The 25,490-nt window shown below is 42.2% G+C and overlaps 1 protein-coding gene across 1 annotated transcript in view; it reads right to left on the bottom strand.

Annotated features, from left to right (window-relative positions):
- ddb1 (damage-specific DNA binding protein 1) overlaps positions 1-24,542 on the bottom strand; it is a 66,311-nt gene extending 41,769 nt beyond the window's left edge. The window contains exons 1-12 of the mRNA XM_047362891.1: positions 24,377-24,542; positions 22,687-22,835; positions 16,944-17,060; positions 16,532-16,753; positions 14,357-14,471; positions 13,561-13,658; positions 8,279-8,437; positions 7,036-7,119; positions 5,617-5,733; positions 2,407-2,509; positions 1,695-1,770; positions 1,494-1,602 (exon numbers count right to left, since the gene is read on the bottom strand). Of these exons, the coding sequence (XP_047218847.1) occupies positions 1,494-1,602; positions 1,695-1,770; positions 2,407-2,509; positions 5,617-5,733; positions 7,036-7,119; positions 8,279-8,437; positions 13,561-13,658; positions 14,357-14,471; positions 16,532-16,753; positions 16,944-17,060; positions 22,687-22,835; positions 24,377-24,437 (1,410 nt within the window). The 5' untranslated portion in view covers positions 24,438-24,542. The remainder of the gene's footprint in view (positions 1-1,493; positions 1,603-1,694; positions 1,771-2,406; positions 2,510-5,616; positions 5,734-7,035; positions 7,120-8,278; positions 8,438-13,560; positions 13,659-14,356; positions 14,472-16,531; positions 16,754-16,943; positions 17,061-22,686; positions 22,836-24,376) is intronic.
- Between the last annotated feature and the right edge of the window lie 948 nt (positions 24,543-25,490).

Below are 25,490 nucleotides of genomic sequence, written 5' to 3'. Positions count from 1 at the left end.
AACAGTACTTTTTAAAGTGATTTAATTTATTAAGGGAAATCAGCTATTCAAACCAGCCTGGCCCTATGTGAAAAAGGAAATAACTCCCAAAGCTCATAACTTAGCAGAAACAGCTCAGTGCAAAGTCGTCAAGCATTTCAACAACTGGCAATGAATCATTCATCGCTGTGGAGGAATTTTGGACCACTCTTTTTGTGCAACTGATTTAGTGCAGCTGATGGTCAGACATTCACTTTCAGGATAACTTCAGAGAAAGCAGAATTCATGCTTTCATCCATTGTGACAATTTGTCTAGATCCTGAGCAGAAAGCAGCCCCACATCACCACACTTCCACCACCATGTTTGACTATAAATAAAATTCTTTTTCTGTAATGCGTTACACCAGTGATTAATCATACTTTATTTATGATTTATCAAAGTAGAGCAGTTACTTTTTCCACATAATATGCGTTTTGAGGACGGGATCTAGAAGATTTGTCCTCCAAACAAAAATTCCCAGAACCTTTTCAGCTGCCTCGGCTGGTACTTGTGTGTTTTCTGCATCTGGCTGCTCACACAGATTTCGTCCCATGACGTTGAGTGGCTCCTCCTCCTATAAAAGTGTTTGCAGTGGTTTGGGAAAACAGATCTCTGCCCAACACAAAAGCAGAGGCCAGAATGTGATTTAAAAACTGTGAAATCCGAGCAAAGCTGCAAAAATCTCGGATCATTTTATAATGGTTATAGTCTAAAAGTTGCATACTGCCAGTCTAAAACGTGTGGAAATGGGTTCCAAGAAGGGATTTTAAATAAACTGCAGCGATTCCCACTTTGTGGAGGAGAAGAAAGCTCTGATCAGGATTACAGCCTGTAAAATATTCCAACCTTACCAGTTGAAATCTCCTAAAGTGCTTTAATGAGAGCCTTACTTTCTCCACCTCCACAGACACTGAAAGCAGATGTTCTCGCTTCATTTAATTCAATGTTTCCACTAAGGTTGGCTGATTCCATTTATGTATTTGAATGCAAACTCTGATATTCAGGAAGGGTGGTTGGGTTTAAATTTTGTGTTTGCAAATAAAAAAAACAGAACTCGTGTATAAAGTTTTGAGAAAACATGAATAGCAGAGGAGTAAAAACTGGGAGATGACTGAAACAAAATGCTGGAGAAATGCGACCAAAAGGAAATGTTTAGCAACCTCCCACTACAAAGCTCCTTTACTTCAGGGAATCTCAAAGGTACCACCTTCCTGCCAGGTCAGTTTGTACCATGGTACTTGGATTTATCGCAAGAGAAAAGCGGCCCAGCAGACTACCCTTCATCCTAGAAAAGGTTCCTCCAGTGGAAAAGCACCAGGTCGGCTTGGATAGCTTTTAATATTTACTCAGGTTATCATTGTCTGATAGTAAAACTTGTTTGACGATCTGAAACATTTCAGTGAAACAGAGAAGCAGAAATTCAGTGTGTAAGGTGGCAAAATGCTTTTTGCCAGCACTGTGTTTGTGTACGAACTTGAATGAGTTGTTGGTGTGCAACATTTCCACAGTAAAATGTTTGCTGGTTGTCCACAAAGCCTGGCAGCTCGGTCTCCTCAACCTCTTCTACGCTCAGCATCAACACTCTGGAGAAAAAAAAAAGAAGCTATTTTTACTAGATGTGTCCAATCAGACTTGATGCCATTAAAATCCGGCAGGCTGTACAGCAGACCCTCACCTTGTCTGACCCACGAAAGACAGTACCAGCATATCATCTGTCTCTCTGCCTGCCTCAGAGCGAAGGGGCCACAAACCTGAAGGGAGGAATTCAGGAATCAAATATAATTTCGGCACCATTCTGCAGGGATCGAGCTGAGTCTTTAACTATTCCATCAGTTAAATGCAAACATTTTAGAAGATGAACGGGCCGCGGATTCTTCTCAGGAGATAATCAATTGGCAAAGTAAATAATTGCCCCTCATCAGGAAGCCAGGGGGCAAGCCAGCAGCTGGGACCTTCAGGGCAGACAGTGTCAATAAACAGCTGAAGCCTAACAAGTGCAAGCAGACCTTTTAGTGGCCTGTGTGTTTTGTTTAAGCATCAGACAAATCCTTTGAGAGAAATCTAATTTTGCATTTCTCCACTTGACCGTTTACCACAGAGGACACCAGAGAGTTCTTCGGTTCACTAAATGGAAACAAATGTCGGCAAACTCAACCCTGGCAACTTTGCTGGCTCTTTGAAAGTAACACGTCAAGACCTATGACATGTTCAGCATCTGCACGATCTCCTGTGCCAAGCTTGGATAAGCAACAGCTGGCACCTTGGCCGCTGAGGCAAACAGATGTGCAGGTTGAAGCGTCTCCACTGGCAATGCAGCAGAAGATTAAGGGCATGATAAAGTCAGGACTTGGATGAGACTCAGGCTTCGACAAACAGGAGTCACAAACCTTTGATTCCCGGTAGGTCGATGCTGGCATGCTCATGAATCCCAATGCCGTTGCGGATGATCCGAAGAGAACCCTCCTTGAACGCACCAGAGCAGGTCACCAGCTGGAGACAACAGAAACAGAAAAGGACATGGAATAAAACGCTCCTGTGTTCCCAGCTCTTACATTCTAATAAAATCCATCACTGGCTTATCTTATAATAAAAGTGGAGATTGCAGTCTTTAATCACTGAGCAATAGCTTCAAATGTAAGAGGTTGGTGACATTAGAAGAAAGGCAAACAAATGGGGCAAATCACCAGCTATCAACCTCTGCTTTAGTTAAAGTGAATAAGACGACTGAGGCTAAATGTTCTCATTATACTTTCCTTTTCTGAAGACCTCACTAATTATACAAACATTTTCAAAAACTGACAGATCAATTCATGTAATTAGGTGCATCTCAATAAATTACAATATCATTTAAATGCTTCCTTATTCAATACACCCAGTGTGATAGATTTCAAGTGTTTATTGCTGTTATGGCTTCAGCTAAAGCAAACCCTAAGATTTAGTTTCTGAAACAATCTAAATCTTACATTAGACCAATAAAAAAAGCATTTTTAAAAATGGAAATGTCATGTTATGGTCTTGTTTTGGCTCATAAAAATCCTAGGGAAGACTGCAGACTTGAGAGCTGTGCAGCAGACACTCCTTGATTCCCTGCTGCATTCCTTGTGTTAAGCCACTCCTGAACCAGAGACATCAGACGCACCTTTCCTGGGGTGTTGCTCAAAAGGTCCAAAGTCCTACTTGTGTATTGAAAATCAAGGCCCCATAGTCTACAGGAGGAGTGGAGAGATACTGAATCCACGTTGTTTCAGGTCAAGTATGAAGTTTCCACAGTCAAAACACTAGCTTGGTTTAGGTCCACTGTGATTTCTCACATCCAAACTTGGCACAGACATCTACCAGCAGGTTTCAGAGCACCTCATGCATCCCTCTGCTGAAAAGCTTTATGGAGATGCAGCCACACTTGGCACCTGCCCATACCTCTAACAGTTCCAATAGCCGCTTTAATAAACATGGCATCACTGTGCTAACCTGACCTAAACCCCTAATAGAATCCATGGGGTACTGCTATTAATACAACCTGAGCTTCCAGTACACCTCAGCAGAACCGCCGGCTGATCGCTTCCATGCCATGCTGCACAGATTCATGCAAAATGAGCTCTGACCGAAGTACTGGGTGCAGATACAGAACATGTAGATACTTTAATACTTGAATAGGTTTTATTGCACCGATATAAAAATTTGGGCCGATAGCAATATCCGGTATTCATAATGCTCTTATGGCGGATAGCAGATCTGTCCAAACAAATACCACATGCCGCCCCCCCTCCCAAAACAAATACACAAACAGAAACAAGATGGAAATAAATATTGGTTATTAATATCGGACCAATACCGATAAAAAATGACTAATATTGGCCAAAACTGATGTTTATGCCGATATATTGTGCATCCCTAGTGTTAGTGAAATATTCTACTGTTGTGAGAATTTAGGATTTTCATTACCGATAATCCACGATCATTAAAATTGAACCTAAAATCTACCACACTGTGTGTAATGAATCTGTATAACATTAGTTTTACTTTTCAATTTGAATTACTGAAATAGAATCATTTTTTTCGAGGAGTTTCTACATTACTGACATGATAATGAAAAATCCTCAAAGCTTTACACTGAAACAATGTAAACTCTGCTATGTGTCACACAAATGCCTGTTGCTTTTATCTCAGCAGCTGTGTATGACTGGTGAATCAGTTCAGTGCAAAGCTTCTGAGACTGTCATTAAGAAACATGACAGCATTATGATCCGACATCATGGAGGTTAATAAATCTGCTTTCTGTGCAGCCTGACTGCAGTGCACCCGAATGTTATTTATTCATCAAGTCATGGTACACTAACAAGATTAATACAAGGCTCACCCTGCACCACCTGCCACCTAACAGTTTCATCCTGATGGAAACAGTCATGATGAACCTGGCAACCCCCCCAATATGTTCTCAAATGCCCACAGACTTGAAATCACTCTGATGCAATGTCCAGGGCTCTGATAATATTCTCATTTTTTATTATTTAGCGACAGTGAGATTTTATGCTGCACTGAGCTGCTACACTTTTTTTTTCTGAGAGGTCAAAATATGTTTTGGTTAGCAAATTGCGCCTCAGTCCTTTGTGTTCGACCCCCATTAACAGTTTTGGAATGCCTGTGCATCAATTAACTGGGCAACATACTCAGTGGATTTGCAGCAAATGGCAAATTAAAACAATTGGGATTAGATTTAGTTCTGGACCTCAGAAGAATGAAATGGGTCCGACAGTGTGTATGGATGAAAGCAGTACGTGGCTGATGGTGCGCTCGTCTCTGCCCAGAGACTGCATGCCGTTGGAACCAGATCCAGTGCCCTGAAGCCTGGAGTCAAACCCTGCCAACAAAACGTTCTGTGCAGCATCTCTATTTCCCTTGATTCCACTGCTTCATCTCCCCCTGCTCCACTGAGTCTACACAAAGTAAGACAGACGGTCTTATAAGAAACCTGTCTTCGCAAAACTATAAGATCTTGGTAGGGAAATATTATTCTAGGTTCACGCCAAAGCTCACACAACCCTTCAGTTTTCGGTTGCATTTAAAGATTGGATTATATTTTTCATATAGCAACAACAACAAAAAAATAGCTGCTTTTTAAATGAGACATTAAAATTCAATACAGGTTAGCCTTCCTCATTTTCACAAACACAGTTTGACATTTGCTGAAGGTGAACAGAAATGAGAAATCGTTAGAATACATGCAGATGACCAAGATGAGGTTACAGAGAGCGCTGAAAATGCCATAGCAATCGACCTAAACAGCAATCTTCCTTTCGCAATTGAACACGAAGAGCAATTCAGGTTGGAGCACTCAAAAAGCATTTCCCATGAAATAACCGCAATCCAAAGAAATAATAGCTGACCCAGCCTGGATCCCACAACATTAGGTGCATATTAATGCAGTGTACCCAAGTCACTGGCAAGATTCAAGGCCGTGAAAAAGATGAAAACAAAAAAAATCAATAAATGTGATTGGGTCTCGACCTTAAGAAGAAATAAAAACACACGCAGAACCTCAGAAGAACAGAACCAAAAATAAAGAACCAAAATAAAGAGGAAAGGATCTGGACATTTACCTGGCCCTGACCCTGCCTCTCAAGGTCGACTACACACATGTCCACAATGGGTCCCAGATTGGTGAATGTCTCCATCACGGTCACATAGGAGCCCTGCTCGTTGCTGTCCACGTTAAGCTGCAAATAACAAGCAGTTCTCTTAACACCAGAACATAAATTTACCACAGGATACCATTAAAATGTGTCAACACTTTATATTAAGTTCCAACACTGAAAGTCTAGTTATTTATAATGCAGACTCAATAAAATATACAGCTATGGTAATATACTCCAGATGGATAAAATGTGTAAATGTTTTAAGCTAAAAGGACAAAAATCCAAAACACTTTTAATCATGATGTTGCTTTTCATGTCTAAAGATCTCATCAAGTTCAAGGTCAGAGTAAAAATTTAAATCTGTTGACATATGGATATTTTTAGTTGAACGATAAACGTTTTAATTTGTCTTTTTTAAGTTCTTAAACTATCTCAAAGAAAATAACTAGCTGTAGAGTGTGTGTGCTGTATGTGTCATAGGTCACGCCGTTTTCAAACACTGATGGGGTCTATGGGTTGGGAGTATTAAAATCAGGGGTTTGGTCTTTGTCTGTGTGTTGTTACATGGTGAAGCCCATTTTCTGAAAATATACCACGTTGTGAGGACCCCACTGCTCCTTGTGGGGACCAAAGCCTGGTCCTCATAGGGGAAATGCTGTTCTTGGGTTTAGGGTTTGGATCAGGCCATATAACTAAATGAAAAATGAATGGAAGTCAATGCAAAGTCCTCGTAAGGATAGAAAAAACCATGTGTGTGTATGTGTGTGTGCCTGTGTGGGTTAATGTGTGCAGACTTTAAACAGCTTACTCTTTCTGCGATGCTTCTGCCTGATTTGACCACATTGATGACAAGTAGATCATTTTAATATCTTAGTGAATAATATTAAAACCAGACAAATTCCTAAATATTACATACAGCTAAAAAAAAAAATACAATTGATATCAATGTTGCACTGAAAATGTTATAGAGTTGAAATGAATACATTTTAAATAACAATTTAATGGGAAGCAGGTTCTTTTTCCTTTGGAGTTGCACTAATGGCAGAAATGAACCCCATTTTCATTCATTTCAGTTTAGTCTCATCAGATTTCACCTTTAAAATATGCTGAAAATCCAAGCCTTTTATTTTTAAATGCAATAAATAAATTCATTTTGTTTATGTTTCACGCTGAAGTTGACACTTTAAAGCTGTAGGATATTTGGAAATTTAGCATGTCTTAAACCTTTGTTTAGATTTTTGTGGCGTGCAATAAATGCTAAACCTAGCTACTAAACAGAAACTTGTTTCTGGTTTTTGGTGAGAAAATAGTTTCGTCAGAGGCAGCCCTAACGTTTCCATAAACCTAGAGAGTTATGTCAGACTTTGCTCTCTTGCTGCTTACCTTCACAAGCTGGGAGTCTCCCAGTCTGGAGCCAACAAACACCACACCGTTGTCCAGGTAGGTCAAACACTCCGCTATAGAGGTCTGCCAGTGATGAGAGATTTTTTCTGTTAGGTCAAGCCAACAGAATAGTACTCAAAAATAACATTTTCTCAGGTTTCTTTGTCAAAACTCTGAAAAGGCAAACCCAGACAGTTGGAAGGCTGAAAACAGAGACATCTTGTTTTCATTTCAGATATTATCCACATAAAGCTGACATTCCCCATTAATAAGAACACATCTGAAGCTTTACATTTATAAGAAGTGGGTTAAAAAAAAGATTATCTATGAAAAGCAGCATTTATTAATTTTAAAACGGAAGAAAATGACAAGGTCAGCAAAGCTCAATTTTCATCGTAAACTAAGTGGAAGATCATCTGATAAGACAATAACTAATATTTACTGTCCAGTTACCCAACAGAAAGATCAGCTCAGTTAACATATACTCAAACGAATGCACTGTAATCAGAATATGGACTAAAACGCAGGTCAACTGTTTGTCAGCTGTAGAATTGGGAAAACAAAGAATTTGTTGGCATAAAAAACAGGCAGAACTGTTTTTGCAAACCCAGTTTGTTTGGGAAGCTCATTTACTGAGCATAAAAAATGCATGATGTTATTGATGCTAAATAACTGCAGGCTTTTCTGCTTGACATTGTAATCAAAAGCTGTTCATGTCTGCACAAAATAGCTTACAGTTATATATTTTTTGAAAAGCAATCCATCTGTTGCTCAACACTCGGTCTGCTTGATTGCTTGCAGCTTCTGCATCATTCAGAACAAGAACCAAGGGTCTCTCCAAACTCACAGGAAGGTCGTTACAAGAAGGGTGCTACAAACTAAAGGCTGGATGTTTTTATGGTAATATTAAGCCTCGAGCACAATATTAAAATAGAGTCACTGTCTGAATCCACTTTTAGGAGATAAGTGACTTTTTGGCAAATGGCAACAAGAAGCTGGAATCATTTTTTCCCCATCTTCTGTACGAATGCAGCGGACCCAATAGCTGCTTGCAGGGCCATAATACCATTAAAGAGTCAATCGTAACAAATTAAAAAAAAGAGGCTACCGCGGTAGTGAAAATAAAAGGCAGAAGAGGAAAATCAACAAGCAAATTGGAGAAATGCCAGAGGACAGTGAGGTGGATAAACAGAGTGAAGACAGACCGAGATAAGGAGGCAGGGGGAAAAAGATAAATGAGCACCTCTCCAAGCAGCTCCACATGCAGGTCTTTAAGTGCCACGGTGCCGTCCATTAGCTCCTCTTTCTCCAGGAGCAGCATGAACAGGCGGCCCTCCATGTCTCCAAGCAGGTAGCGTGAACCATTGGGGTCCACCCGGTTGTGGCAGACGATGGTACTTTGCTGCAAGGAAAAGAGTGGATTATAAATATATCATTTATAAAGGAAATAAAAACCGGTAACATGAACATCCTTATTTTAGAGGAAGATAAAGAAAACGAATGAATTAAAATCGAGTGGACCTGTAAAGCACTCAATCAAGAAAGCAATCTTCAGGGCTTATCTTCATACATCAAGCTAGACTACAATGCCGACCACATTTATAGGCACCATGGTAAAAATGTATAAAAAGCCTCAATACAAGTTCATCTTTTATTACAATATCTTACAATGAGAGAAATAAGAAATATACAACTTCATTTGGGTACATTTATAAAACTACTGTGTTGACAGAATATTTTTTAACCAAAATTACAGAGGGAACCATTGCTGGTCCCTCTACGAATCCCTTCAAAATAAATAGCAGAAGGATTTCTAAATGTATAGTTTACTTGTTGGTTTATCAGAGCATCTAGGAACACAGAGGTGTGAGGGCTCATATTCCTCTTCCCACGTCTCACAACAAGGAGGATAGTAAAAAAAATCTCCCAAGCTCACAGTCAGGAAACTGCAACAATGAGCTGCATCTTTAGGTCACCAAATTTCCATAAAAACCTTTAGATTGTATCGACATGGAATGAGTGATTATCTCATTGTCAAGATTTCTGAAACAAAAGGGGGATTTTGAGTCATGCCCTCCGAAACAGGGAACATTTCCACATGCGACTGTAACAGCACCATCTTTAAGCCTATGACAACGTTTTGTTTTTTTACTTGACAAAAAAAGAATATGTCCACTGGATCTGTTACTGTCTAACCAAATCAAAGGATGAAGCAAGTGGACTTTTGGATTAAAGTTAATTGAAAAAACCCAAACGCTGAAGGAAGAGGAGTGTGTTCATGCCATGTCTAGGACAGATAGTTCAAACAGGCAGTTAACAGCCAGACCACCGAGACAAATCTGGGTGTTGTTAATGAGCCAGCTTTTCAGGTATGAGCTCCATGTTGCTATTACTATTATTACTGTTGTTGTTAAGCACTAGTGGCCTTTATTTTGTCACTTTTCTTTTAAATTAGGCAGACAGGAAATGGAGTGAAGAGTGGGGAAGACATGTAGTACAGGTCCTCGTGACTCGAATCCAGGGACCGCCGCGTCGGGGCCTCTACCGCTGCGCCAGCGCCACGCCCTGCAAATTTTATCTTTGAGGATTTTCAACTCAGGGTGGGAAAAGGAATTTAACTATTTTGAGCTACAAGCCCAAACATTTTTGAAAAGGAAAAGCTGAAAAAAAATTATGAAGCATGCAATTTAACTGGAGCCATGCACTTTGGAGCAATGGAATAAAGACTAGAGGTGACAAATGAGTCAATTATAATTTTACTAATGATATCTTGGAATAACGTTTTCCCCGTTAAATTAAAGTTTGAACATTTTCAAATGTTTGATAATGCTCCTGCAAAAATAAGCTGAGTTTATTTTAAGCCTTAGAAGGGATGTCAACAAATGCGGCTGGCACTGGATTTGTAACCAAGCAAAAAAAGACGGCATCTTTCTCTGTGGTTGGCCGATCGCAGTGGGAGTGCTGGTGATGCAATACCTTGTGATACTGGACCATCCATCAAATGCTTTCATCAGTGACTGATAGTGCACACCTTGGGTCAAACAGAAAGCTACTTATAGGATGGCAATTACGCACAAGAGGTCCATTATTCATTATAAGAGACCCTATGATCACGTTAGACTAATAATCCACGTTTCATTTGTGAGATAAAACCAAACCATAAAAAAATACTTCTTATTTCTTATTGCCCACCACAAATATCCCTTATGATGAGTTTCCATGCTAGGAACCATATCAAAATCATTTGATGAGAGAAAAAAACAGATCTCCATACTAGCCTTTCAGACAGCACTTCAGATGCATTTGGGTCTTCTTTAGTTCTGCTAGAACAAAGAAGCCTACATATGAGGTCATTCCTGCCCAACGCATTTTAATGTAACAATACTTTACTTTTTCCTTTTTAGTAATACTTTTTATTTCTTTGGTGATAACCTCAATTCAAGTACCTTCCAATCCAACTATTTTCTGAAACACAAAAGCAGTTATTTAAAGACTGCAAACGGCATACTCAGTCTGAATACAAAAATACTCGCTCTTAGAACTATCCAACCGATCTGACATATTTACCACGTCAGTGTGAGCCAAAAATCTACGACTCTTTAACGGAGAGTTGCCGCTCCTATTTAATGCTGAACAACTCGTAGTCCTTCTGCTGGTGGTGTGACATCCTTAAAACTACAATATTTGGCTTGTTCACTGTAGAACATCTTAAAAGCCACAAAGTAACTTTAGTGCCCTCTGGAGGACCAAGCTATGCAATAACACTACACATAAAGACAGAACCAGTTCTATCAATTAGAATATCGTCACCATGACGATCATGGGTTATAGCTGATTGAAACCTAACATTTAGTTAGAATATTACACAAAGCCAATAAAAAAAGGACTTTTAATATAGAAATGTGAGCTTACTGAAAATTTTGTCCATGTATTGTACAATAAATACGCTTAATTCTTGGTCAGGGCACTTTTTGCATAAATTACTGCCTCAATGCAGAGGGGATTAAGGCGACCGGTCTGCGGCACTGCTGAGGTGTCAAGAAAGCCCAGGTTGCTTTAATAACAGCCATCAGCTTGTCGGGCAGCTTTGTTGGCCAATCAAGCACAATGATACCACCATCAAGCAGGTATTAGCATTTTGGCAGTGTGGGTATGTGCAAAGTCCTACTAGAAAATGAAATTAGCATAACTGCAACGTTTTTAAGCAGAGGGAAGCATGACGTGTACTAAAATGTCTTGGCAGATGGCTTCCCTGACTTCCTACTTCATAAACAAATTGGACCAACATCAGACATGACCTGGCTTCCCAAATCCTTACCAACTCTCCACTCCTTTTCTCCCAAACCCATATAAGATGCTTCAGACACCGTCTCTGGTTCAAAAATGGTTTAAACATTGAAAGCAACAGTTGTGGCTAATGTCCTGCATGCAGAGCGGATTTTGAGACCAATATAACTTGCCTTATAATAATAATAATTTCTCTTTCAGTCGACTTTGTTTGATGGCAGCTGTAATCGGGTAAGACTGACTTTCACAGAGATTTGAACCAAACCAGACCGGCTGCAGCAGAACTTTTTAGGAGCTGGAGCAGCCAACATCGGCCTTCTCCAAACCAACCACAGCATAAGCTGTCCTGCTGGTGAGCACAGCGTTAACGATAATAATCTGAGCTTGCTCCACTTTATATCGCTGTTGTCTCTGCTGTAAAAGCCGAGACATTGTCTCAAAATGTGATTTCTACCTACCTTCATGAAGAATGGTTATGAAACACGCATCCACTTTTATTCCGATGGCTTTCCAAACCCCTGACACTCCTCTTGATTGAATCAAAGTTAAACATTGTATTTATAAGTGACGGCACGTAAAATCACTCACTGGCTTCTTTAGTCTCTTTTCGCTTTGATGCTCCAAGACAACATTTTATAATTAACCTGCCAAAGGTATGGTTACAGTGAGCTTCAAGCATTGAAGAAAACTAAAATAAATTCACATCTTTCAGACATCCTAAATGAGATCTCACAAGTCAAATCTACCACTCAACCCCCATGTAACACATCCACAAATGAAGCTCTACCAACACTCGTGTGGAGCTGTAACAGCTGGATGATCCCAGAGCCTGCTGGAAGCTTTTAAAGACAGAATACATCTGCAAGATGCCAATTTGAGTTCACGAAACAACAGATGGTTCAGATGGGCTTGAAGCATCACAGTCCTGTCGAGATCTTTCTAAACAGAATTTCAAGGATTGGATGAAAACAATAAAACAAATATATAAAAATAAAACATGGCTGCCTCATGTGTTGATTTTACATCTATATATTTACATACGTGCATAATTACATAAAATAAATCAAAGTGACTAAATTGAATGCATCTCCTTCCTAAAACATAATTAACACAAGCAGTAGGTCAATGAAAGAACTCCTGTAATCTGCTGACACAAGAAACCACTTTTTTCTCTCAATGTCAAATGTGTGAAATCATAGAAAGGCTGTTGCTGCATGAATGAATCTTCAAGAGGCACAAACCCCCTCACTACTAAGTCAGACTGATAAGTTACTAAGCAGCACAGCCAAAGGCTCCAACACAAAGACAGGAGGATAACAGCTGCGTAACTTCAAATTCTTCTATATCAGAAGAATTTAAATGTTCTTTCCAAAATGTATGAAAGCCTGGCACTGCAGCACATAAAGAGAACAGTCTCTAATTATAGAAGCAAGCGGCTGCTGAAGAGCTCCCCTGGGCGTTGAGGATGTGTTGCGAGCGCTACAGAGTGCAAGTTAATCTTAAGAACACTAAAACCAGTGCGGGAAGTGGAAGCTATCGGTAATAAACTGCTTCTGGATGCAATTTAACACCAATTAACCGATCCTTAATGAGTAAACACATTCACTACAGGCAAAAAGAAGAACATTTTTCAAATAACACAAAAATATATCAGATAATTCTGATATTTCACAGCCTCCCCCTGTAAACTATAAATATGAACTGAAGTTTGGCTGTTCTAATGCATCTATGTAAAATAAAGACATTAAGCCTGATTCCATGTGGCAGTGAGTTAGATTAACTTCAAGAGGGATTTTACATTTGCAAAAACTGAATTTTGTTTTAACCTCTAACAAAAATGATTTTTTTGCCTTGGACCAAACAATATCAACCCAGTTTTATTGTGAAAATATTGGTATGGCCTAGGGTCAAGAATCAGTTACCTAAATTATTATTTGGAATAAATAAAACTTTTAAAACAACGGTATCAAACAGCTTCCTGAGCTGCTGGGCTTAATACTTTCTTTGGCTTTTCCTCCAGTCTCTAAGGGGAAAACAACACTGCTCCCAGTAGCGCTACACTCTGCTATCTTTTATTCCTTTTCATCTTATCAGATGCCATCTAGCTCAATGCATCTCTCAGTTAGAGGAGAGCAGAAAAAGAAAATCAAATGTGAAACATTTAGAAGGTAAAAGAATTCTCTTTTTACCACTTTACTAAAAACTGAATATATTTAACTCCATCTTGATGCTTTTTACCTTGATTGTTGGTGGTGCAATGGCCAGGTATTTGTCCCCATTGTGGTAGGTGATTGACTCTTGCCCTATGATTATAGCGCCACCAAATGGCTCCGGCACTAAAATACAAGCACAAAGGGCAAAAGAATTATTGCTAAATTCCAGAGTTCACACAAAACCTCAAATCTTCACATTTTCACCCCATTTATGATGTTAAAATGTAGAGCAAACAAGCCAGAATTTAAATATGCAAAGTGCAAATGCCATGAAACACGAAAAACCATCAGTAAATATGGAAATAAATAAAAATGGAACATGTTATTTCTGTCTATGAAGCAGCTACAGGCGCATGCATGCACTTATTTCCAAGACAATAACGCCTAAAGGAAATAAATGTGCTGCATAGAGGTTTTCTTGACAAGATTCTCCCCATTTATGCATCAAAGCATGTGTTCCTAACCTTTTCAGATTTTCATTAAACTCATTAAAACTGCATCAGAGTACTGGCTGGTGGGTCAAGCGTTAATTAACAAAAAGGTTTTTAATTTTGATGCATTTAATGAGATGAGAGGGAAAACAAAAAGTCAGTTTTGCAGTGTTTGACCCACCAATCATCAGTCAAACAATCAAGGGAAATTTGGCCAATTTCATAGTTCCTAAAGGACCAACTCATTTAAGGGAATTCAGATATTTAATTAAAACGAATAAAGTTAGTTATAGTCACATTTAAACCCAAAGGCTTAGTGTTTTGCCCCTGAAAAAACAACAACAATGAAACAGGAAAACAAGCCAAATGACACAATCAGTACAGGTTTACCTGGAATAACCATGGATGCCTCAGCCTCCACATTCTCCTGTTTCCAGGGGCCCTTGCTGAACTCCTTCTCCCTCAGAGAAACTTCGTAGGTCTTTACGTGACGTCCTTGGGGGTCCTATGGCACACAAAATATTACATAGACGAGTGGAAGACACAAATAGTGGAAACGTTGTTCAAGCTGTTTCAGAAATGGAAATAAAGGTGTGACTGAAGCATCCATCAGGCTTCAGTAAAGATGGATGGATGGATGGATGGATGTGGATGGATGGATGTGGATGGATGTGGATGGATGGATGGATGGATGGATGTGGATGGATGGATGTGGATGGATGGATGGATGGATGTGGATGGATGGATGTGGATGGATGGATGGATGTGGATGGATGGATGGATGGATGTGGATGGATGGATGGATGTGGATGGATGTGGATGGATGGATGTGGATGGATGGATGGATGGATGTGGATGGATGGATGGATGTGGATGGATGGATGTGGATGGATGGATGGATGGATGGATGTGGATGGATGGATGGATGGATGGATGGGGATGGATGGATGGATGGATGGATGTGGATGGATGGATGGATGGATGTGGATGGATGGATGGATGGATGGATGGATGGATGTGGATGGATGGATGGATGAATGGATGGATGTGGATGGATGGATGGATGGATTGGATGGATGGATGTGGATGGATGGATGGATGGATGTGGATGGATGGATGTGGATGGATGGATGTGGATGGATGGATGGATGGATGGATGTGGATGGATGGATGTGGATGGATGGATGGATGTGGATGGATGTGGATGGATGGATGTGGATGGATGGATGGATGTGGATGGATGGATGGATGTGGATGGATGTGGATGGATGGATGGATGGATGGATGGATGTGGATGGATGGATGGATGGATGTGGATGGATGGATGGATGGATGAATGGATGGATGTGGATGGATGGATGGATGGATTGGATGGATGGATGTGGATGGATGGATGTGGATGGATGGATGTGGATGGATGGATGGATGGATGGATGGGGATGGATGGATGGATGTGGATGGATGGATGGATGGATGGATGGATGGATGTGGATGGATGGATGGATGGATGGATGGATTGGATGGATGGATGTGGATGGATGGATGGATGGATGTGGATGGATGGATGGATGGATGGATGGATTGGATGGATGGATGGATGTGGATGGATGGATGGATGGATGTGGATGGATGGATGGATGGATGGATGGATTGGATGGATGTGGATGGATGGATGTGGATGGATGGATGTGGATGGATGGAACCGAACATTGGGAAAAACAAATGTTGTCATGCTCCATTTTCTGTTTCCATACCGATTCCAGATGTCAAGCCATTTTTTGTATTTTTTCAGACTTTGTAGGGAGCCTGTTGTACAGCTGGGAGCTGCAGTCTTAAACTTAAAACACCGCTATAAATAGTAAGCACAATTATGCTTCTGTTGGTTGGTGCATTGTTGTTTGTACTGCAATGGGAACACAGTAATATGTCATGTCATGTCAGAACATTGCGTAGCTGACACCCATTCAAATAGCACAACACTGTAGTAACATTTCCAATCAGCTGACATAAACTAAGAATCACTAGGATGACTACAATTCTGCAGTGTATCGTAACTATAGTGATTTTTTTTACTTAGTTTAATACGACCCCTGGCACTTTAGGGTATATTTTCACACTGTGACATCTGTAGGCCCTCCATTCCAGGCATTTGTGACTCCTTTTAAACTTGGTCAAGTGCTGGTAATGATCTCAAATGCTTCTTCTGTTGCTGTTTTGGCTCACTGTCAGACGCTCTGGCGACTGCCAGATAGCATATTAAGCCACTTATCATTCCAGATGTGGCAGCTCCTTGCACATCAACCTATTTTATCATGCATCACTCATCTGCGTTCGGACCAAATTACATCCAAATTAAAATGTTCTGGATGAATAACCTGGTTCTTGACTCCAGTCAGTGAAAATATGTTGAAAAAGATCTTGACGATGACAAAATGAGCAATTTAAGAAATAATAATTCAAAAAAGAAAAAATCAACGAATTCATGTGCCTATTTTGGAACCTAATCTGAATATATATATATATATTTTTTGTTTATAGAGTTAACCACTTGTAACCTCACAGTACCTGGTAGATGAAGCAGACTGTTGGGGCCTGGCAGCCGTACAGGAAGTGGACATCGATGACTTGCAGCTCCTCCAGCCGGATGTTGAAAGCCTTCAGTTCTCGGTTGTCCCGGTCCAATGGGATCACCTTGAACAATCCATCGTACAGCCTCACACCAATCATGCGGCATTCTGGGTCAACAATTCCGATAATCCCCGTTTCTGATGGGCGTCCAATTCGATCCTGGAAGACAGGTTTGGAAATGTTGAGGTTGGTAAAAATATTTAAAATGTTCTGCTGTTAGAAACATAACAGCTTGTAAACCTCCCCCAAGTTAGATACTTTACAGCAAAATGAAGAAAGGAAAGAAATACAATTATTAGAAATAACAGTGAAATAAAAAACATTAAAGTTGTACAGGTGCCTTACCCACCTGGACATTGCCATGGGCACGGGTGATGATGTCAATGCTCTCCCCATTCTGTTTGTATTCAAGGATGCATGCATTGTACTTGGATGTGAGAATGAACAGCAGGTCCTTGCTCTCACCCTGGAAAAAGGTGAAAAAAATAATCAGAATTTCCATTACTATGGTTTGACACAATGTAATAAGGGTTATCATGAGGTGTTGCAGAATTTCAACATAAAACCTTGTTCTCTTTCAACATTCGTTTCGGTATCTCACTATGGAACACGCCTCCAGCGCCTGTCTCCCAGAAGCTCTATTACATTACGCCAGTCTTGACTGGCAGGCAGAAGTGACGTCCGCTCCCATGGGAGGGACTTCCTCCCAGTATAGAAGCCGACGTCACGTAGGTGATCTTCAGTCTAACACCTCTTCTCGCTCCCAAAAGCACCTCTCATACGGGTTATTACAGTAACTTGAGTTAGCTTAACTGTTCACAGAGCGAACTAACAACTCGGTCGCCGAGCGCTTCTCAATAACTGTGCTCGACCATTCTGAGTCCTTTTCAACGCTGGTCTGTTCCCAAACAGCAGCGCTGCAACTAGCTGCAATCCTAATGGAGCTTACGAAGTTGTGTAACTTGCACTCGTTCTCACCATGAACAGAGTCAAACCACCATCTAGAACTTGCACATGTGGCAATCTCGTAGCTGGGGCAGATACCCACTCTGTCTGCGCTTCGTGTCTGGGGCTGCAACAGTCCCAGGATGCGTTAGCGTCACCGGCGAGCTGCGAGCACTGTGCACGGCTCTCCCTTAAATCTCATTGGCGCAAGCTAGCACACCAAGCTAGCCTGTCGGAGGTTTATCCTACGATGGGGGTAGCCAATCCCCCGCCACCGGAGCTTCCTGGTACTGATGAGAGAGAGCCCACTTTGGCTGGAGCCAGTTGGGGTGATCAGCTCGACGCTGTCGCGCCACTGACTGACCCAGAGGAAGACGAGGCCGCACTTCCAGTTTTCAGCACTCTTGCTAATGCAGAGTCCGAATCTAAAGTGGAGTCCATCGGTCTCGGGTCTGACGACGATGAGCTGGACTGCGGGCATTATGCCATTCCGTCGGCTGCAAAGCCCTCGGTGACGGATGACACCAGTCACTGCGGTTCCCCAAACCCAACTGCAACGGACCTGCACGATGTCTGCAGAAGGGCAGCAAAGAAGCTGGGCATCAAGTGGCCGGAAACCCTCACCGAAACTACCACATCTCGATATGAGGGGAAGCGGCTTCCGAGAGCCAAATCTTCCAGCAGACAGCTGTTGCCGGTCTTTCCCGAGTGCCTCAAGGAAGCAACCCGGTCCTGGAGCAATCCTCTCACCGCCAAGAACCCCGCCCTGGGAGGGTCGGCGCTGGACTGGACGGGCATGGAGGCCGGCGGTTTTTCACATCTGCCTCCTGTAGAACCTCTGCTGGCATCTCACCTGCACCCATCACAGAAGTCAGCCATGACAGCGGCAGGACCCACCCTTCCCTTCAAAGCTGATTCTTTTCAGTCCGCTCTGAATGAGAAAAGCTACAAGGCGGTGGCTGCATCTGTTAATGCCTTAAATGCTTCATCTCTTCTCCTCGCTTACCAAGCGGAGTTACAGGAGCAGATGACTGGCACACCGATGGCCGATTTGTGGGACGAATTGTGCGTGGTGACAGACCTATGCCTGCGTCTCCACAGAAGCGCTGTCCAAGCCTCTGGGAGAACCATACCCTGATGGTCACTCAGGAGAGAGCTAGATGGCTGAACCTGTCTAGCCTGTCTCAAAGAGAGAAGAACCAGCTCCTCGACACCCCCGTGGACCCCGAAGAGCTTATTCGGCCCCACCGTGGCAGCCATGCAAAAACGCTGTGAGGAAAAAAAGAGGGAAGGTGAAGCGCTGAAACTGTGTCTGCCCAGGAAAGCGCAGCCTCCCCCCCCACAAACACATGCCAGTGTCTAAAAACAAGACCTTCCCCCTTCACAACATGTTCAATAAAGTTGTTTTCTGGCACGCATCCAGGCCTGGAGCCGAGGGCGCAGCCACAACGAAAAAACATGAAAAATATGTTAAAAATAACACACGGACAGGACGTGGCCGTGCAGCTGCACATGAGGCCTCAAGGGGGAGGTCTCACCCTACCTCTAACACAGCAGGCTGCTTTTTCTGTGGAAGAAGCAGACCTGGGTGGAGCGCAGCTAGCAGTTGTAGCGGAACAGCAGATCCCTCAGCCGGTGTCGCGCAGTGTTTACACAGAAGCACCTTTAGGTCCACTGGCAAACAACACTCAGCTGTGGTGAGCGTGTGGAGCGTCAGATTGGGTGATAAAGACTGTATCGAAGGGATACAGGCACCAATTAGTGACAGCCCCACCCCGCTTCGAGGGCATAGTACAGTCATACGCTCTGGGAGAGTCCGCTCGCATCCTGCAAGAGGAAATAATTTCCCTACAGCACAAAAGAGCTGTCCGGCTGGTACCGCAGGAGCAAAGCAGAGAGGGGTTTTACTCCAGATACTTTCTCGTGCCGAAAAGGGGCGGGGGTCTGCGACCGATATTGGATCTGTGGGCTCTGAACACATATCTGAGACGGTATTCGTTCAGGATGCTAACACACGCAGCTCTGATAAAGTTTGTGCGTCAAGGAGACTGGTTTGTCTGCATAGACTTGAAAGACGCATATTTCCATTTCCCTATATACCCCCCTCACAGAAAATACCTCAGATTTGCGTTTCAGGGAAAGATATACGAGTATCTGGTACTTCCTTTTGGCCTCTCACTGAGCCCTCGTGTGTTCATGAAATGCACCGAGGCAGCCATCGCGCCTCTGAGGGAAAGGGGGATGCGTCTGGCGACGTATATAGACGATTGGCTGATTGCAGCTCAGTCTTTAGAGGAGCTCAGGACGCATGCCGAGATGCTTACTTTACATCTGACAGCTCTGGGATTCACAATAAACTGGGAAAAGAGCATTTTAACCCCAGTACAAACAATCACCTTCATTGGCCTGTCCCTGAATTCAGTCGAGTTCAGAACGCGCCTCTCAGCGGATTGAGTAAAAGCCTTTCAGGCCTGTCTGGCACTCTTTCGCAGAGGCACAAAGGTGAAATTCAGGTTATGCCTCAGACTGCTGGGACTGATGGCGTCTGCGCTGGTGGTCATCACATTCAGCCGTCTACACATGCGCCCGTTTCAGAGGTGGGTGGCGTCACTCAGCTTGAGCCCCACACGCCATGCTCACCGCAGCGTCCTGGTTTCTCTCACATGTGCACGCGTGCTGAGCCCGTGGAAGCACCCCGGTTTTCTCAACACCGGCGTTACCATGGGAACCATCCTGACGAGGAAGGTACTTACCACAGATGCCTCGCTGACAGGTTGGGGTGCCACTCACGAGGGGATGGTAAACGGCGTTTGGAGTCCACAAACACAGACGGCTCACAAAAATTGTCTGGAACTCCTGGCCGTGATGCTGGCACTGAGACACTTTCTGCCCTTTATCAAAGGGCACCATGTTTTGGTCAGAACGGACAACACAACAGTGGTTGCTTACATCAACAGACAGGGGGGTCTGCGCTCACGTCATTTACACGAGCTGGCATACAGACTGATAATCTGGACCAGCTCACACTTGCTGTCGCTAAGAGTGACTCACGTGCCAGGGGTAATGAACAGAGGCGCGGATCTGCTGTCAAGGGGCAATCCCCGCTACATGGAGTGGAAACTCCACAGCGAGGTGATGTCCCAGATATGGAGGAGGTACGGCCGAGCGGAGGTCGACCTCAGGGGAAAACGCTCAGTGTCCAATGTTTTTCTCACTGACAGAGCGACAGGCTCCGCTTGGACTGGATGCGCTAGCGCACAAATGGCCACTGGTCCTACTGTACGCCTTTCCCCCGCTGGAACTGATCATTCCTACTCTCGCCAGGGTGCCGGAGGGAAAACACTCACTCATTCTGATAGCTCCCCGCTGGCCAGGGAAACACTGGCTAGCGGAGATTTTTCAGATGCTACACGGCGAGCCATGGCGGCTTCCCCTCCGCAGAGATCTCCTGACGCAGGCACGCGGAGAAATATTTCATCCGCATCCAGAGCGCATGGCCCTATGGGCCTGGCCTGTGAGGGGTTAAATCTGGCTGCCAGTGGGCTTCCCCAGAGAGTTATTGACACAATTCAAAATGCAAGAGCCGTTTCCACTCGTAACGTGTATGAGGGTAAATGGCAGGCATTCGTGGGTTGCTGCGCAAAACCTATGGTGAGCGTAATGCAAAGCCCTGTGTCGGACGTTTTAACTTTTCTGCAGGCACTGTTGGATAAAGGCTTGGCTTTTTCCACTGTGAAGGTGTACCTGGTTGCTATTTCAGCCAGTCACGTTGGCTTTGGTGACAAAACAGTGGGGCAGCACCCCTTGGTGTGTCAATTCATGAAAGGTGCACGACGGCTCCGTCCAGTGTCGAGGAGCCTCACTCCTTCATGGGATTTACCTATGGTACTCGATGCGTTGTCACGTGCACCGTTCGAACCGTTGCAGCAGGTTGAGCTCAAAGTGCTGTCCTTTAAAACGGCCTTATTTATTGCTCTGGTTTCTGCTAAGCACGTGAGCGACATTCAAGCGCTTTCAGTTAACCCATCCTGCATGCAGTTTCTGGGTGAGAAGTCAAGGGTTTTACTGAAACCTAATCCTGCCTTTATACCTAAGGTTGCTACGGCTCTGCCATCCCTTGCCCTTGAATTAATGGTTTTCTACCCACCACCATTCTCCTCTCAGGAGCATGAACGACTCCATACGCTCTGCCCAGTACGAGCTCTGCGGTTATATGTGGAAAAAACAGCAGATTTTCATAAATCAGAGCAGCTGTTTGTGTCGTGGGCTTCATCACATAAAGGAAAGCCTCTCACAAAGCAACGTCTTTCGCATTGAGTAGTGGAGGCTATTATTATGGCTTATGAGAGCAGAGGCCTTGCACCCCCTGCAGGTCTGCGGGCTCACTCCACTCATGGTGTGGCCTCATCCTGGGCGTTGTTCCAGGGTATACATGTGGAGGAAATATGTGAGGCTGCCAGCTGGACGACCCCTAACACCTTCACTAGGTTCTATAAACTGGATGTCACCAGGCCCACACTGGCTCACACGGTTCAGGGCGTGGGTTCCACATTGCCATGAATGCAGGATGCAATCTGTTGGTCTTCGAGTGAGCTTATCTGGCAATACGGCAGCAGAAATATCCCATAGTGAGATACCGAAACAAATGTTGAAAGAGAACTTTAGGTTAAGGATTTAACCCCGGTTCTCTGAAACATGAGTGAGGTATCTCACCAGATCAGCCTCCTTGCAGGGAGCGAGGAAGAGGTGTACTTACTAAACTGAAGATCGCCTACGTGACGTCAGCTTCTATACTGGGAGGAAGTCCCTCCCATGGTAGCTGACGTCACTTCCGCCTGCCAGTCAAGACTGGCGTAATGTAACAGAGCTTCTGGGGGACAGGCGCTGGAGGTGTGTCCCATAGTGAGATACCTCACTCATGTTTCAGAGAACCGGGGTTAACTCCTTAACCTAAAGTTTTTTCTTCTTTCTGTGTCTTTCTAATCAAGAAACGACTGATTTTAAAATATCTCTTCTTTACAAATTCAAAGACAACGTATTGATAGCCCAGCCAAAAACACAATAATCAATGGTAATTTTAACATCCAAAAGACTAACTGAATAAAAAAAAACTTTAAATGACTCTTTAGTGTTTGTGTAATTCCTACCTTTGGACGGAAGAGCTCCATGACAGCAATTTTGCCATACATGCCAACTTCCTTGACAGGTCTGAGTCCTTCAGCCGTGACAACATAGATCTCCAAACGTGTGTTTTTAGCTATGAGCAAATTGAGGTCCTCAGCAGAAGTGAAGTGTCCTGCAAAAAAAAACACTGCAAAATGTACATGGTGGTAATAACATTTTGTTTAGGAGAGACCGTTGTTGAACAGTTTGTGACATGATTAGGGGTGCACCTAAATATAGCATAGTCACTTTAAATGTGCATTCATTATACATTCAAACAACCAAAAGTCAACCTGCTCAACTTTAGGAAAACGTGTGGTAATTGCAAAAAAATAATTGCAACGCCAATATTGATTATAATTAAGTCACTTATTCCTGACTTTTTACTTTCGGTACCTTCATCACGATGTGCCCACTATTTTTATGAGCTTTAGTATAACAGGAACTAAAAATATACATCAAGCGAAGGAATTGGGAGCAGTAAGAGCCCAACAGAAAGCTACATATATTACTGGCATGCAATATTTGCATGTATGGCATCCTAAATATAATACCACAACAAATAACCAAAACTGTAATAAAAATAATGCTTAGAAATAATTAGAAACTGTTAAGACACATTTGGAATGACTGTTAAAAGCAAAGGGATGCTTCATTGTAATATTTGAAAGCTGTTATATTTTATGTGTCAGTAAAACTCCTCTTTTCAAAATATTTTTTACTGTCCTTTATGACCACCCCTTCACAGTCAACCAGAAGCTAAATGTTTGATGAGCAGTGAGGAAAATGTGGGTTAATCACAATCAACATCATACCTGCAATATTCGACAATAATATCCAAATGTCATGTTTTCTTAAAACTGTGCAGCTGCAAATGCTACTTAAATCATAGAATGCAAACCTTAATTTATGTTTTACATAACTAATACAACTAGTAGGAAAAAGTATGAATATAATTTTAGGCTTGGCTTCCATTGCTTATGTATGTGATTTACTTATTTAAAAAATAAGAATACAATTTCATAACGTAACTTTTGTCATTTTTCTTGCTCTAGCACACAAATTCCTTATGATTTTGTAAATATTCTCCCCTTTAGTAACTACGTACGCCAGGTGATTCTCAAACGTCAGTGGGCTGAGTAAAATAAACCATTTGAAAATTAAAATGTGAACGTAGCCGATCGCCACAGGAAGAAAAAAGTTTAAATGGCTAAGAGAAAAGAAGTTGTACATACTCATAAATTACAAAATGTAAGATTGTTTTAATAGCACCTGCGTAGGAGCACTGTATCAGCTTTCATGTAGCCTATTTATGCCAAATGAGAGATTACCAACTGTTATGTGATTGTGAATAGTTAGGAAGTGAGCTGCTATGTGCAACATACTTTTCAGCTGGATAAGTCGTTGTTTATCTGATGTTACCTAAAAACTACTAGCCAAAATAATAGCCTAGATTTAATTGAACGTCTTTGCATTACTAGACTAATCACAAATATCAGTGCCATGCAGTAGACACATAGCACTCCGCCGAATATTAGAAGTAAACATGTGAGCTTCAAGCCAGCAGCTAGGTGCTACCACAGGCCTGTGTTTAGCGCTTCGGCTGCAGCGCGGGAGCTCCGCTAGCCCGCAGGTGGCCGACGCTTCGGTCCTGCACAGATCAGCCATGTTTACCTGTGATGCAGGCATTCACTGCCGTAGGCTTCTGCGCTGTAACCACGTAGTTATAAGACATCTTGACAGTAACGGACGACAAAACACCGAAGGAGTGTTTAAATCTCACACAAGTGACAAAATCATTGATAATAAAACTTCCGGAAACAGTTGGGGAAGTCGTTGAGGGTAACGACGTGCACTAACTATTAGGTGGAGCGCCCCCTATGTACTGGAGGGCGTTCTACAAGGCGAGCTTGCAGTGCGTCTGGGTCTTCCATGTACAGAAGTGTATAAACATCATACTTTTGTATTAATCTTGTCGTTATCTTTAAATTTAAAGAAAAAATAACGTTATCTTTAAATTTGTGGAGAAACTAAGAATAACTTTCATGTCACATTATTCATTTAGTTCAGAGAACATTTTACGTAAGAGCTGACTATTTACATTAAAGCTTTTTTCCTGATAATATTACATGTTTATTTATTCACATTTCACCTGTTGGCTTTTGACATGTGTAATATGGCTCGTTGAACGGATAATCCAAGGGGAGGGGGAGAGGCAAAGGTTTGAGGGCAGCTAAGCACTTGAGTATTTATTTTTTTATTTTTTTACATTTATCCCGGTTGCACCCCAAACAAATTTTCTGATTTAATGATTTAGTAAAAACGTTTTTTCATAATTTTCTGAGGAGTCGAGACTGCATTTGATCACTTATTGCTGAAAATCCAAAAATATTTAGACTTTTCAAACTTAAACTGGATTATACTACGCTACACAGAGATTATTTAAAATCAATAGGTTCTTTGGCACAGAAGGGTGTCATTCAAACAAGAACTGCCACTATACTTTAAATCTTTTCAGCTGTTTTTTAGTTATGTCGTTGTTGTTCTTGCTTTTTTGAGGTTCCAATAACTTATTGCAATTAATTAGGACGATTAGACTAAATGTTTGCCAATGCTCAGAAATATTATTTATACGAGAAAACATTATGGGGCTGATGTTTTTTTGCATGATTCAAATTACCTCTCAATATTACCAAATTAAATCTAATTGTGACGCGAGATTTTTTGTAATATTTGTATATTTATACTTAAAAAAATTATTCATGTAAGAATTTATTAAAATCTATAG

Source organism: Girardinichthys multiradiatus, chromosome 4 (genome assembly GCF_021462225.1).
Source record: "Girardinichthys multiradiatus isolate DD_20200921_A chromosome 4, DD_fGirMul_XY1, whole genome shotgun sequence".
Taxonomy (NCBI): domain Eukaryota; kingdom Metazoa; phylum Chordata; class Actinopteri; order Cyprinodontiformes; family Goodeidae; genus Girardinichthys; species Girardinichthys multiradiatus.
This window is presented reverse-complemented; position numbering and strand designations above follow the sequence as displayed.